Source organism: Falco peregrinus, chromosome 6, assembly GCF_023634155.1.
Source record: "Falco peregrinus isolate bFalPer1 chromosome 6, bFalPer1.pri, whole genome shotgun sequence".
Taxonomy (NCBI): Eukaryota; Metazoa; Chordata; class Aves; order Falconiformes; family Falconidae; genus Falco; species Falco peregrinus.
Genome location: NC_073726.1, coordinates 1613300 through 1629592, shown reverse-complemented (window position 1 = coordinate 1629592; position 16293 = coordinate 1613300). Strand labels below are relative to the sequence as shown.

The window sequence follows — 16293 nt, the reverse complement described above, 5'->3', positions numbered from 1 at the left end:
AGTGTGACTGATGAAGGATATAATGATTTGGACAAAACTTACAAACTGATAATTTATTACTGTTGCTTAACTCCCCACCCGCCCCCACCCCCCAATTCACCAACAAAAAAAATTCGAGAAGTCATCCAGTCCCCAAAAGCAACACATTAAAACTGCTGCAACATGAAGCTGTACCTGGCACTCAAAAAATCCAATGTCTCTAATTATCTTAAATTTTTCACCCTGCAGCTTCTCCCCAGCTATAAATTATAAGCAAGTCATCAAATCCAAAGTAGCTACAACAATTACCACACCAATCTATTCTGAGCAGACGGAGCATCCACATAACATCATTTATGGAAATCAACATGGAAGTGCTAAGAATTATGAATGTTTTAATAAATGAATATAATTAGGTTACTTGTAACTTTATGATAATGGAATTAAAACACAACAATATCAATAAACATTTTTATATATAAAAGTGTTGTTTATTGTAAGGAAACTTTAAATATAACCAACAATATTGAAAATATCATGACTGGCATTTATGGCCTTGATTGTAGTTTACTGCCATACAAGTAATTTCTAGCATTTTTCTTAATCACATCAAGCTAGTGCAAAATATAGGTAGCTTTTAGAGATTAAGCATACAGAATGACAAGAGTATAGATTTTGGTTACCTGATATTTCCTTCTAGTATAACAGGCTTCTCTTTTTTTTTCCATAAATCAAAAGTACAAAGGCAAGTTATCATATGTGCAATTATTCGTACCAGGTTTCTAGGTAAAAAAAAATGACATTTATAAATTTTGCTCAGATTGTATTTTGTTAGGAATCTGACTTATAATTTATACCATACTTTATGATATAAATTATATATTTTTATCATATTATATAATCATGATTTCATATACAGGTATGATTATATAAATTGTCAGAACATCTCACTAACTATAGGATAATAATTACATCAACATACACAAATATATGGCAATAGAAAAGTCATTATCTAAGAAGGAAAGATGTTACAATTCAGGTGTTTGGAACAGGGCACAAGCAGCCTTCCTACAATTCTTGTATCATTTTGGCAGAACTACTGCTGATCGTCATTATGTGCACTAGCTTTCCATGTACATCCACAGGTAGGTCAGTAAGCAGTATTAAAATTGGACTGGGCCTGAAATCCAGCCACAGACCCTTGTAAGCAATGAGCCCTGTGCTCCTAATTAAGATGATACTCTCTCTCCTCAGTCTCAGAAGGTATCCCATGCTATTATGGCTAAAAAGATGATAGTAATTTATGATGACCTACAGGATTTTGAAAGCATGACATGTTAGCTTTAACAATGACATACTTTCCAGAGTTGTGCAAAGCTTTTGAAGTATTGATCTTTCAAATTAAAAGTATTTTTGCACTTCCTGATAAGGATTTTTCAAGGACAAGCTTAGTTTAGCATGGCTTTCAACATCAAATCACTTCAGTAACTGAATCTGGTCTTTGACACCTAACATTAGACTGCAAGAAGAGAGATATACAGAGATCATGTCATTTGAAATAGGTATAAGATTTAACAGATAAAAAAGGTGAGATCTAAAAAAAATTAACTAGAGAACAAGCATAGATAGAGACAAAATGCATAAATATAAAACAAGGGAGAAGGAAAACAATATAGGTTATGTATGATTAGGTAGAACATGACAATGACCTATACCTTTGCTTTTAAAGCATTCAGGTTAATTTGTCAGCTGTCCTAACTCTAGACTGTACAGAATATATGTAACCAATAAAAAATGCAGTTTATTGCAAAAATATACAAGTCCTCTGAATTGCATAAGATATTACAATGTCGTGCTGAAACATGACATATTAAACAAAGAGGACTTTAAAACAAATTACAATATGTTGAAAATCAGATTTGGGTCATGAGTGTTACACAAAATGCATTGTCATGCTTTATCTTACGATTAGTCTGTGATTCACTACATCTGTGATAAATGCAACATAAAATCATGACAACTGTAATAGTCAGAAAGTAATATCTACTGTATATCTTCTGTATTAATACATATAAACACTTTGTGTGCACTAATACTTTCAACATATCACATTCAAACTAACAGTCTTTCCAGAAAAGTTGTAACCTTTTTGAAGAACAGAAGCTGGTTTAACAAGTTCATCGCATGTGGGTTTTTTTGAAATCTACTCTTTAAGGAAATGCTGTGGTAAAGGACTTGATTTTCAAAGGTGCTGTGCTAATACAGGTCATCTTAATGCCAGATGGAACCATCAATGCTAAGCACTTTTAAAAATCAAGCCCACAATTTATTAAATTCCTATTTTGTTTACTAGTATTTCCACTGTAATAAGTCAAAAAAATACCCCCAAACCCACCCTTAAAATCACAGAAAATGCTTGGCATCTATAGGAAGAGAGACAATTTCTCAGTGGACTAACCACTACTGTGCTATATTCTCATAACAGATCTTGTTGCTCCAATGTTTAGTTCATGCACTGGGATCGGCAATGTCCATGTTTGTTCCAAACAGAGCAACTAGCTGCTCTTCATAGTTTGCAATGTTTCTTTTCAGAATTTCCATACAAGGTCCCAAAAGCCTTTCAAATGCCTGCACATCCATAACTAAGATAAAAGGGGAGAGAAAGAGAAAGAATATAACGTGCTTGTCAGTTGCAGACACTAATCTTGGTGTTCATGACATTCCAATGTAAAATTTTAAATGATAACAGGACAGATACTACTGAGGCATGTACTTGTTTGCACAGAAGAGAACCACCTATCATAGCAAAACCAAGATCAACCAACACATTGCTGTCTTGAAACTTCATAAACAAACTTAGAATTTCCTGTGTTTCTTACTTTGAAAATATATTCATATTAAGATTTCTGTCACCCAAGACCTGCTGAAGAAGTCTGGAGAGGCCTGGATTCTCCCGCAAAGTACCCTTGAGATTTCACAAAAAAAACCAAAAAAAACACCACACCCTTTGCTGATGTTGTTGGCTCTATTTGGGGTCTAACTTAGTGTATTTCCTTACTATTTCTTCTTGCTTACATCCACAGTGGAAACTGTAATACATATTTATTTCTCAGCAAATGTACAAAAGGCTGGAGGTTGTCATTCACATGCAATGTCAATGTATAGCCAACCAGAATATTCTCTTTACCTTATTACATAATGTTATCCTCTACAGTTCTAGCCTATAGGCCAGGAAGGAAACTTCATACTTCAGCCAGCTTCCAAACTGGTGGCCTAGTTTCCTGGGCTCCTGAGAAAAGGTCAAGATCTCTGCTGTTTGGGAAGTGCCAGAGATCTTCGTGACTCACCCATACTGGGTAATGACACCCTTACTCACCACGGCCTCTTACTCTTTCCTACCATCTTTGATCTTGTATTGCCCCATCATCTGTGTTTGGAGATGAGGATTTTAAAAATAATACCTTTTTAAGTAAGTGAGAAACTTTTTGGTTACTGGCTTGGCAATCAAGCTGTCAATCAAGAATGCCAAATCCATCTTTGCAGTTTACAGCTTTCCCATAATTATATACAAATATTTAGGAGCTAAACTTCAGACCATGAAAAGCAATGGATGCAAAGGGTTGTCCATGAGCCCAGCTCTTACAGTTCTTGCTCTTCCTGTGCCTGAGACTACAGTGTGACAGAATGATTAAATTGATGGCTAGTGAAGACGAAGGCTTTGTTAAAGCTTAAGTTATGGTGATAAATAGGTCAGGATTTTTGCCACAGTTTTTTCTTGGATGAGGGTCAGCCTACTGAGAAAAGAAATTCTTCATCTTTCTGCAGAGCATTAGACATTTATCTGATAGCTATAAACGGTTTGCAGCAATACTCTGTACTGTCCTAACCCAATTTTTACTTCCATGTGATCAGAGAAATGTTGGAGAATTAGTGTTTAATACCAGTTATCAATTGCAAATAATTTCTGCAGATGAATAATGTAAATAGGAATACACAGTAACAGATGATGTACTTAAACAGTCTTATCTGGGTAAATGTAATTAAATCCTACATTCTGGAGGAAGACAGAGTTCACAATAAAAACCACCAGAGATTATTTATCTTTTTCTATTAGATATAAAATATTATCGAACAATACCTAAACATTTGACAGTGCCAAGAGCAAATGCAGAAGCGGCTCGTGGTTTGTTAGTTACAAGAGCAAGTTCTCCAAAATATTGTCCTCTCGAGCATCGAGCTATTTCAACTGCTCCGTTCTCTTCTACATCTTGTTTACCCTGAAATACCACGTGAAAAAAAGAAAGGAAGAGAGAGAACAAGAGAGAGAGAGACGCTGAACACAGGACTGGATAAGCAAAATCAGTACCAATGGTAGCATAGTTGCGTAACACTTAGAATGCATCAAGATTTTTAGAAAAAAACATTCTGTGGTTTATGGATGTTTACCTTCCTTGTCATTATAATCCTTACTTCTCCTGATTCCACAATGAAGAAAGAATCAGCCAAGTCACCCTGTAGAAGACGACGACAAATAAAATTAAAAAAGAAGTAAGTAAAGGAAATGTGAAACTTCCTTTTTAGTTTCATGGTAAAATTAAAATATTTGAGCCAGTGCCTTGAAGCTCATCTTTTTGATACCTGTTGCAAAATAAATAACTTTTAATGTGAAAACCATATTCTAGGCACATAATCAAAACTTCTATACAGAACTGACAGCAAGGCCTTTTCATGAAAAGACACAGCTGACTGTGCCTTATACAAAAAGCAGAGAAAAACAGTAATATGGAAGATTTTAGGATCCTTACTCCTGTTTCTCCACCTTTGTATTCCTTTCAAATTATTTCCCTTACAGAGTTTCCAGTATAAAAAGCATCCAAGGGCTATCTAATATCCAATAACTACTTTGGAGCAAGACAGTCTCCACTGCCTACCCTGAAGAGTTTACCTCTGCATTCTTCTTCAAAAGATTATATTTTAACAATTTTAACAATTTAACCAAGGTAAGTCTTCAGTGCTCCTTATTGGAACCAATCATTCTTTTATATACTTCGAATTTCTAAGCATAAGAAAAACATTGACTCCTTAATTCATACCAAGAAAGAGAGATGTTTTCCAAAGGACCATAAGTGAAAAATTAGTTCTGAAACAAAATGATCACCCCTCTTAGATGCAAGATTCATTGGTTTGGTTTCATCTGAGAAAGAAAAATAGTTTAAAAGTATGTATTGTCTATAGACAACATTGTAATTGTTACCTATTGGAAAGGAAAAACTAAAACTAGAAATAAACCATACCTGAGCAATGATTTGTTCTCCATCTTTGTACACTTTGGTGCCAATCACATCAACCACTTTTAAACGTTCAGATACCTTCATTTAAAAAAAGAAAATGTAAGAAATATTTGGTTACCTTACAATATTTTATATTCAGAAATCCCTTTCATATTTCCTTTCATGAATCTTTGCACAGAATAGTCTATCATTATTCTCCTGTTTTGATAACCATTAAAAAAAGGAAGAACTACTGAACATTGTTCCAGAGGGTATATTATAGTCTTAACAGCTAGACCTTTTGATAGAATTTCCATTTTTGTAAGAAGTCTATATATCCCAAGTCTTCAAAAATTATTTTCAGAAAAGCATGCATGTAAAATTGTAGCTGTTAAATGAAAATATTTTTATATTCCCTATGTCATTGTTTATTTTTATGGGCTAATAACTAGTAAAATCAAGCTTAAGAAAATTAAGGTAAAGGTAAAAAAAACCACAGGTGTTTTTTAAATACAATATTAACAATATTTTTTTATCCTGAAAATTAAGAAATATAAAAAATATGGTCTTGTTCCAAAACAAAAGTATACAAACTTTTATTGTGGAGAAAATCTGAATTCCAAATGTAACCTTGCAAAAGCAGAATCTTAGTAGGTATCTCTGATACAGCCATTAAAATAAAGCAATACAAATCTTACTTCTAAAGATTTCAGGAACGGCAATGACTCAATGAAATTTTCATACATTCTTCTCTTTTTGGCATTATTTTTTACAATGATTCTTCGGAATGTTACCCTGTCCTGTAAACACAAAGAGAAAATGAGAGTTTGTTAACAGAAAATGCATGTGTCATAGAAAATACTTCAGAAGTGGCTGAATACGCTCAAATTACCCAATTTTAGTCACTCAGCGTAGCCACCAAACTAGCTGGGTAGTCTCCCCATGCAGTCAGTTGAGAAAGACTCCTCTAAAGGTCAATCAAAAGCTCCTAAAGTAAACTCCTTACCTGATTCACATTGTTGAAAAGCTCTGCTCTTAGAATACATACACAGTTTACTTACAGAGGGTATAGAATTTACCTTAGACAGGTTGGCTAAATGATGAACGCTGAGAGGGTAACTTAAGATATTTAAGAAATCCTCAATATTTAAATATTTAATTTACAAATTTTATTCATCATTCTGAGTCCCATACATATCACTATGTACTCAAAGAGGTTTTTATATTATACAAACAGAACCAAAATACATGGGTCTGGGTCTTAGGGCACAGTCCAATTTCTGCTGTTTTAGCAGAATAAGACTCATCGGTTCCCTAAACAGCCAGCTGGATGTTCTTTAGTATTTGGCAAACCAAGTAAAGCAGACAGATGGAAAAACTACACGTATACTGTTTCATTCTCTTAACTTCACATGACTGTGTCCTGGTGACAGAGGTAAAACGCTTTGCAAGCCTTCCCTGCCACAGATGGAATTTGCTGGCCGATACAACCCAATCCAATTTAAAGCCATTCTGGTAGTGTCCTAAACCCTGCCATGATCCCTAAAGTCATGTGGATTAAGTTGGTGAAAAAATACACCTTTCGTTTCAACAGGGAAATGTTCTCTTGGGATTAGTCATTAGACTGATATGTACAACTTGAAGAAGATGGCTATCCCAGTTTCACCCTTCTGGTAAATTCTATTACTGTTGTCAAAGATCCAGATAGTGTAACACTGATAAATAACCTTGTATTTGAATCCTACTCTGGAACCAAAGGCATTTCCTATCAAGATGTGGGAAAATATTTTATATATGCGCCTAAGTAATTGTCAAGGGGTTTGCAGTTTGGGAAATTCTCATTAAAATAGAATAAAACAAAACAAAACAAAAAACAATCAGTGTTTTTTCAAGCCTTGGGTTTGCTTCTCAGATTCTGGAAAAAAGACAGTATTGCGTTTAGAGTTCTCACAATTTTCAAAATGAAACTTTCCAAAATTATAATTGATTTTTTTACTCTAATATAAAATATCAATGTGATTTATATAAAATAATTAAAACAAATAGTTTCATAAAACAAGTATTTCACTTACCAAACCCCAGATGGCACCAGGAGAGGTAGCTATAATTGTAGCTGCTCTGGGTGTATTGTACATTAAGGCTAACTCACCAAAACTTCCTCGGTTATCATAGGTTCCAACACACCTCCCAACACCATCACATTTTACATAAATATCATATGTACCTCTGTTAATAAAATATACAAATACAGTGAGAAAAATTCAGTCCTTTGCTAAGCAGCCTCTCACTATCTTTTTAATACCATGAATTCCAAAGACAAAGCATTTGAAATATATTCTCTTGTTTATATGATATTAAACACCTTGCAGAGACATCTTAATCACTTCCATAATAATAAAAATAGACCCTTTTTAAAGGGAAGGATAGGATTATTAGTTTTTACATTAACTCAGTTTAAAGATAGACTGGATGTACACTGATCTATTGATCACCAGAACTTATTAAAAATTAAGATCCAACTTAGTATCTGTTTCTCAACTTCATTTTAAACACACTTAAAATGAATGTAACAAGTCTTTGCAAAAATTGCTATGATATGATCACTGAAATAATAATACAAGTTATTTAACATTTAAAATATCTTAAAGTAGTAATTTATAACATAATAGAGGAGATGTAGGAAACAAAAGGTATGTATATGAAAAGTAACATAAGATTATGAAATAAAGATAAGTATTTATCTCATATATTGTGAAATTCTCCCCATCATTAAATTAATAACTTTTTTTTTTTTATTTGGGAGTGCAGTAAAATCTGGTATCTTGTAAAACATGACATAGCCATTGATGCTGAGACATCATTTTGTTCAGTGTTAAATACTTGTATGGTATGTGCTGATAAACCATGTGAATGTAATGCAAAAATCTGTACAATGATTTCATTGCTAAGGGACTTCAGAGGTGATTCACTGCTCCTAAAACTGCGAGGCTGACAGAATACTGTGAAGTCCCTGCAGCATTTTGGATAAGAGATGACAAACTGTAACCTCACAAAGCTGAACAACTGACTCTTCAGCAGAGAATCCTGGCACACTTCTACAGTCTTCTGATTGAATATTTCAGTTGGAGGGGACCTACAGCAGTCATCTAGTCCAGCTGCCTGACCAGTTCAGGGCTGTCCAAAACCTAAAGCATGTTATTACGGACACTGTCCAAATGCCTCTTCAACACTGACAGGCTTGGGGCATCAACCACCTCTCCAGGAAGCCTGTCCCAGGGTTTGACCACCCTCTCAGTAAAGAAAAGCTTCCTAATGTCAAGTCTGAACCTCCCCTGGCACGGCTTTGGACCATTCCCACGTGTCCTCTCGCTGGATCCCAGGGAGAAGCGCTCAGCGCCTCCCTCTCCACCTCCCCGTCCCCGGGGAGCTGTAGGGAGCCATGAGGTCGCCCCGCAGCCTCCTTTTCTCCAAACTAGACAAACCCAAAGTCCCTAGCCGCTCCCCACGGGACATGCCTTCCAGCCCTTTCACCAGCTTTGTTGCCCTCCTCTGGGCACATTCCAGTAACTCGACGTCCTTCTGAAATTGTGGGGCCCAGAACCGCACACAGTAGTCAAGGGGAGGCTGCACCCATGCTAAATACAGTGGGCTAATCACCTCTTTTGACTGGCTGGTTATACCGATCTACACTGACCAAAACCTTCTGCATTTCTTTTAGAGTTCTAGCATAATATTTCTTTCAGACACTTGCAGAAATCACCGTGTTAGCCTATAACTAAAGGTTCAAATAAGAACAGATGTTTTGGGATGGCCTGGCTGAAGCCTGGTGCCGACAGACTAGTGAAGGATGCCAAAGTAAATGCTCTTCCTAACCCCCCCAGTTCGACATTAATCGATAACTGGGGTTTTACTGAGTTACCTGCTTTCCCCAGTACAGATCACCAAATGAAGAGTAATAACTCAGCAACTCAAAGTCTAACAATATTCATCTAAACATGAAAGTCTACAGACAGTATTGAAATGCAGTCAGATTTCAAATACTGAGTTATAAAACTTTTTCCATTGTGTTTTGTATTAGATGTCTTCCCATTAAAACAAACAAACAACAAACCAAACAAAAAACAAAAAACAGCTTTTGGGATGTAGCAATACATAAAGAGGACAGGAAAATATTTCCATACAAAAAATCTGCCTCCTTTCAAAAACCGCTCTCTGTAGCTCAGGCAGAGCCATACTGGTCCACATGCATTCTGTTTCCTTTCCCCCATGCAAACATATGTAAGAGTTAAATACAAGTATGTAGAGAAATAGATTTTTTTAAGTCGACTTCTGCATAATACTTTGTGCTATAATAAGACACAGCGATTCACCTATCAATGACGTAGAAGTTGTCACCATCATCCCCTTGATCAATGACATGTTCCCCTCCTTCAACCAGCTTTTCAAACATCGCATCTAACACCTGAGACATCTGTTCCTATTTAAAAGGACACAAAGACAAGAAATTATCATCTGCTTAAAAATTTTACACTTCAAATTAACTAACTGTCCAGCTTCCCAATATGCAGATAAAAAATGTTCATGGGCAGAAAATATTCATGCTACAGAAGTGCATGGATCAATCAGAAAGACAGTTTTATTTAGTATTCAATGGTAGCTTTTTCCTCTTCCAGTGTTCAGAGCCCAGCTTACCTTCTTGTCCCTGTCAGTGATAACATAGATTTTGTCAGCAATACAAACTGCTCATGAGCATTCAAAGATAGAATGTCACCCTTCAAAACTGCAAATTACGCAGTTAAAAGAAAAAAAACGTATCCCTTATTGCCAACAATACACTTACCTGTTTTTGTCTTTAGAACTATTATACAGAATTTAAAGTTTCAAAATGATTGTAAAGTATTTTGAAAATCTAAGTTATACAATGTCTGCACAATGGTGGGATAGATGTAACCACGCAGGTCTGCAGTGCTTTGGCTGAGTAAGTAAATCCTGGACTCGCTGGAAAGTAGGAATTTACACACAGCTATAAAACTAATTTGTTAATTTGAATGGAATAGGAATGTTTACAGAGAAATGTTAACAGACTAAAAAAATGTCATCATCTGAATTATGGCTGTCTAATAAGAAAACCAAATCACTAATTATATAATTTGACTTGTTTGGTGTAAATCTGCTAAAACTTAAACTATTCACATCTAAAAAACCAAACAGCTCACTGTGGATTAACAATATGAATCCTAAAAAGGTAACTTAATTTGAATTTTATTTTCAGTTTATAGAGCAATGTGCCTAGAATTCTCAGAACAAACACAAAATGATCCTCCACTTTTGGAAACTTATATTGGATTATATTGGAACAAGCAGGTTCTAGTGGAAACCATGGTAAGGAGAAGCCTGTAGATTTAGATCCCCGTGCATTTTACGCTGGTTCAGTCACTGAAAAGATGGATGGCATATGGATGGCATTTGTCTTTCCAAACAGGACCAGCCTAAGTCAGTCCTCTAGAGTCCTTCTGCAGCCCACGGACAGAGATAACTATACTTGCTAGCTCAGAATCATTCTCTAGAGGTTCCCCTTTTTTTCCTCTGATGACAGAGAGATCTACTGTACCTCACAGTTAGACACTTAATTTTTAGACATATAAAAGTAGGTGAAATGAATTCCATCCTTATTCTGCTGAATTTCTTCACATAGTCAAAGGTTTTAAAAATATTAGCAATACCTTGTTATCCAAGCCTTTCTAAAAAACAGAAGCTAAATACAATTTTACTTCACAGAGTTCACTGCGTGTAGGCACAAAGAACAACAGAATGGCAGCATCCATCCTCAGTACAGCTGCTCATGGTACAATACAGTAAGACATCATGCAGCCTACCTAGGCCAGCAAGGAATCACTTAACGATGTCTCTGTTTAGTACCTTTTTTAGTATAGACAGGTATGTATTTACAAAAAGGAAGGATCATGTCACTACCAGTGAATGGGCTAGAGTTCACTTCAGAGAATGAGAAAAGCATCGGGGAATGCCATTGGAAGAGACTGAAAATTAGGTACAGGAGTTGCCTTTTAAAAACTTTCATGCTTAAATCAATAGGTAATATTGTTTCAGTCTTTTCAGTTCTCCCTATGTAAACTAAAAGGAACCCCTACAGAATCTGGTAAACTGACCTGATGTCTGTTAGTTGGCTAAAACATTTGAAGCAGCAGGTTCCCTTCCCCTTGCTTTACATCTGAATTGGCAAGTGGCTCCCAAACCAACAGCCCTTGGCTGCCATTGGAAAACAAGGAAGAACATGCAGAACGCTCTGCATTTTATGGGAGGGTAGAGGGTACATGTTACCCTCTAAATGCAAGAAAAACGTTATCACATGGGTCCTGATCCTTTGAAATCAAAATACTCCCAAGACATCTTGAGAAGAAACGTTAAACTTTAAAAGATGGTTATTTGCTGTACTGAAGCAATAATACATATAGCTATATTCTTTGTTCAGCATGCTTCATCTCAGATTTCAGCTTAAAACATTTTCAATGTCATAATTATGAATGAAGCTCACCAAACCACAACTTTTCAGGTAGGTAAATTATGACTTTTTCAGACAACAGAGTAAAATTCACAAATATATGTGAATTCTAATAAAATACATTTTTAAAAATGTTTTAAACATTTGAGAGCTGTCTATTATCTGCTGAAGTACTGTACATGTATTTTAACTTTTTAAATTAAATTGCAACTAACTTAAAGACAACTGGTCCCTTTCCCAAAGCTTTCTATGTAAAATTAAGATAGAGCAGACTAAAATAACCAAACCAGGCACACGTTTTTTGCTTTTACCATGAGAATTACAAAACTTGCTTGCCTGGCTTGCTCTATGTGAATCCTCTTGATTCTCTGCCAGACTGAGGCTCAATTTACTGACACTCTCCATAGATACTTCGACAGGATAAAGATGGCTAATTTTAGAATTAAAAAGTAGATGTTATCATACACAGAATTAATTCTGGTATTTTATAAAACGGTGCCATCTGAAAGCTTTTCTTCCATAAAGCAGTTCCAGCTTTAAAAAAAAGCATAGAAAATGAAAACAGGAGGAGGTTTTTTTGTATGTGTTCGTAAATCTACTACGTGTAATGCTGTGGCAATCTGGTAATCAATATTCTAAAGAATGACGCTTTAAAAGCATTGTTAAGTTTCTAACAGAAATAAAATCTATAAATAATTTGAAGTATTAAGCATGTGTGTTGTGCAGTCTTTGTGACTTCTGCTAATACTTCACTATCTTAATACAGTTTTTTCAAATATAATAAAGCATCTATTTTTCTTAAGGATAATGCACTCTACAAATATAAAGAACCAAAACTAAAGTTTAAATTATTTGAAATTTGATTTTTTTATATAATGTTTATTTACATACTCCAATTAATACATGCAATGGATATTTTTTTCCCCATGCTAAATTGTGAAGCGTGTAAATGCTTCAAAGAACAACCATTTTTGAGAAAATTATGGGAATCTTGGGTTGTTGCCATGAAAGCACTCTTTGATCACCATCCTTTGTGATAAAGAAAATACTTTAACTCCCTTAAAAGTGAGGAGGCTGAGTGGGAAATCAGATTTTCTGAAAGACAATACAATACAAATTAGATTATCAAGATTTTCTTTTCTTAGAATGGTTTGTTGGAAGGGACTTTAAAGCTCATCTAGTTCCAACCCCCCTGCCATGGGCAGGGACACCTGCCACCAGACCAGGTTGCTCCAAGCCCCATCCAGCCTGGCCTGGAACACTGCCAGGGATGGGGCAGCCCCAGCTGCTCTGGGCAGCCTGGTCTAGTGTCTCACCACCCACACAATAAAGAATTTCTTCCTAATATCTAATTTAAATCTATCTTCTTTCATTTTAAAGCTAATCCCCCTTGCCCTATCACTACATGCCCTTGTAAAAAGCCCCTCTCCAGCTTTCTTGTAGGCCCCTTTAGGTACTGAAGGCTGCTATAACGTCTTCCCAGAGCCTTCTCTTCTCCAGGCTGAACACCCAACTCTCTCAGTCTTTCTCTATAGGAGAGGTGCTCCAGCCCTCTGATCATCCTCATGCTCCTCCCTCTGGACTCACTCCAACAGGTCCATGCCCTTCTTAGGTTGGGGGCCCCAGAGCTGAACACAATACTCCAGCTGGGGTCTCATGAGAGTAGAGAGGAGGAATCGCCTCCCTCGAGCTGCTGGCCATGCTTCTTTTAATGCAGCCCAGGATACAGTTGACTTTCTGGGCTGCAAGTGTGCATTGCCAGGCCGTGGTGAGCCAACCAACACCCCCAAGCCTTTCTCCTCAAGGCTGCTGTCAATCCGTTCCCTGCCCAGCCTGTATTTATGCTTGGGATCGTCCTGACCCACATGCAGGACCTTGCACTTGGCCTTGTTGAACTTCCCAAGGTTTGCACGGGCCCACCTCTCAAGCCTGTCAAGGTCCCTCTGGATGGCATCCCTTCCCTCCAGCGTGCTGACCACACCGCTCAGCTCGGTGTTGTCGGCAAACCTGCTGAGTGAGGGTGCACTCCATCACACTGTCCAGATCACCAACAAAGACATGCTTTTACAAAGATACTTTTCTTCCCTTGAAGTGTAGTTACTCAAAAAGTCTTTCTAACAATTCTACTATAATGACAGCATGATTTCACAAAATAATTTACTAGACAAGTGAATAAACATGTCATCATTACAGCTATCATTAGTGTCTCAATCACCCTTGCCTTCAAGAAGTGTGGATTTAACTGCTGGGAAGCAGGAGTGGTGCAAAGGAGCATTAGCTCTCTTAACAGCATCAGCCAGCAAGATATATCCTCTAATATCACCTAAAGTGCAGATTATATGGTTTTCTTTCTGATCTTAGACTAAGATGGTACCTACCCTAGTTTTATACCTGCTTAAATGAACTGTGCTAGTAAAGGTCTTTTGCGTATTTAGACCAGTCAGAATCATAGACTACATCCATGAATTACAAATTCAACAGGACCAGAGGATGTACTGAAGCACTGACATGGTATAGTCTAACATATACTTTGTATCACAAAGTACTGCCCTCCAGATGCATGTTGCATCATTTGAAAATAGTTAATTAGCCTCTATTTCTTTCAAGTCAACAAAACAAACATGGCAATTACATATCAAGGCAATTCCTTGGGGGAAATAAAAAATAATCAGATAATGGACAATGAGTATAACTAAAACTGCATTTTACTTTGTATATATTTCACACAGATTAAAAATCCACTCACTTGCATGCTCTTGCAAGACAGCATTTGATTCATTCATGAATGCTGGTAGACGATGTCTTTTGTAAATGTCAATGGCTCTTTTAACTACCAGGCTACCAAGTGATTTGCTACCACTGTGCCAGGTATGTGTAACTGTAATAGCAATTTATAAAGCTGTTGTGAGCTATTTTGTAAAGAAAGAAGAACAAAGTTCTCCATACTAAACTCAACCACTCAAAACACTGGGGCTTCTAAGAAGCATCAGTGTTCAAACTGCTCGTACACACTTTTGTTGTTTGACAAAGTGCAGTGACATCCTGAATCAATGAAGGCACTGTAGATAAAATGGAAAGTAGGACACTATCATCACTGGAACTCATGACAATGACAAATGTAAAAAAATAACTTCGCAAAAATATCCCTCCCCATCATTGAAGAAAAGGTATTCAGGAGACAGAAGGCACTGCTGCACTTCTACAATTAAAATTATGTGGCTTCTGGCAGGAAACTGAGACAATCTTAATCTGGCATTTGAGAGGAGCTGGTAAACTCCACCTATTAGTCTGGATGCAGTAAGTACCTGAAGTATTGCATGATATTTTGGGATTCTATATGCCTGGGAATCCCCCAAAAGGATGAGTGTGCTGCTGGAGTGCTCCCTGGTAGACAGGAAATCTCAGTTAACTTCCCTTTTAGATGCAAGACACCCTGCACAAACTAAGCAGGCATGAGGCTGCCCTGCAATTCGGTACAATAGCAGTAACAAGGCTTGCCTATCCCGTATGACTTGTAAAGCTTACAGCGCTCTGAGACACAACCATAAAACAATCATACAAACAAAGTGAATCCACAACTCTTCTATTGCCCCAACTGACTTCATAAACCACTTTATTCTTTACTCCTACAATCATTTCATTAAAATGAACAAGAATTAAAATGGTATCCTGTTGGCACCTTATTCTTACTTTGTGCAATATAAAATATCAACAAAGTAACAAGTAATGAAGTGGACAGAATACCAGAATAGGAAAGGAGAGAGGGGGAGGGGGAGAGAGGGGGAGGGGGAGAGAGGGGGAGGGAGAGAGGGGGAGGGAGAGAGGGGGAGGGAGAGAGGGGGAGGGAGAGAGGGGGAGGGAGAGAGGGGGGAGGGAGAGAGGGGGAGGGAGAGAGGGGGAGGGAGAGAGGGGGAGGGAGAGAGGGGGAGGGAGAGAGGGGGAGGGAGAGAGAGGGGGGGGAGAGAGGGGGAGGGAGAGAGGGGGGGAGAGAGGGGGGGGAGAGAGGGGGGGGAGAGAGGGGGGGAGAGAGGGGGGGAGGGAGAGGGGGGGAGGGAGAGAGGGGGAGGGAGAGAGGGGGAGGGAGAGAGGGGGAGGGAGAGAGGGGGAGGGAGAGAGGGGGAGGGAGAGAGGGGGAGGGGAGAGAGGGGGAGGGAGAGAGGGGGAGGGAGAGGGGGGGGAGGGAGGGGGAGGGAGGGAGGGGGAGGGAGAGGGGGAGGGAGAGAGGGGGAGGGAGAGAGGGGGAGGGAGAGAGGGGGAGGGAGAGAGGGGGAGGGAGAGAGGGGGAGGAGGGGGGGAGGGGGGGGGAGGGGGGGGAGGGGGGGGAGGGGGGGGAGGGGGGGGGAGAGAGGGGGAGGGAGAGGGGGGGAGGGAGAGGGGGGGAGGGAGAGGGGGGGAGGGAGGGGGAGGGAGGGAGGGGGAGGGAGAGAGGGGGGGAGGGGGGGGAGAGAGGGGGGAGAGAGGGGGAGGGAGAGAGGGGGAGGGAGAGAGGGGGAGGGAGAGAGGGGGAGGGAGAGAGGGGGAGGG

General features: G+C 38.3%; 1 protein-coding gene across 3 annotated transcripts in view; it reads right to left on the bottom strand.

Annotated features, from left to right (window-relative positions):
- Positions 1-444: 444 nt before the first annotated feature.
- Positions 445-16293, bottom strand: part of PRKAR2B (protein kinase cAMP-dependent type II regulatory subunit beta) — a 90509-nt gene continuing 74660 nt past the window's right edge. For 2 of the 3 annotated variants that reach the window (XM_055808879.1, XM_055808880.1), the window contains exons 5-11: positions 9620-9726; positions 7322-7475; positions 5948-6049; positions 5274-5348; positions 4426-4491; positions 4118-4256; positions 445-2621 (exon numbers count right to left, since the gene is read on the bottom strand). In XM_055808879.1, coding sequence (XP_055664854.1) covers positions 2488-2621; positions 4118-4256; positions 4426-4491; positions 5274-5348; positions 5948-6049; positions 7322-7475; positions 9620-9726 — 777 coding nt within the window. In that variant the 3' untranslated portion in view covers positions 445-2487. The remainder of the gene's footprint in view (positions 2622-4117; positions 4257-4425; positions 4492-5273; positions 5349-5947; positions 6050-7321; positions 7476-9619; positions 9727-16293) is intronic. The other variant, XM_055808881.1, reaches the window with a different exon arrangement.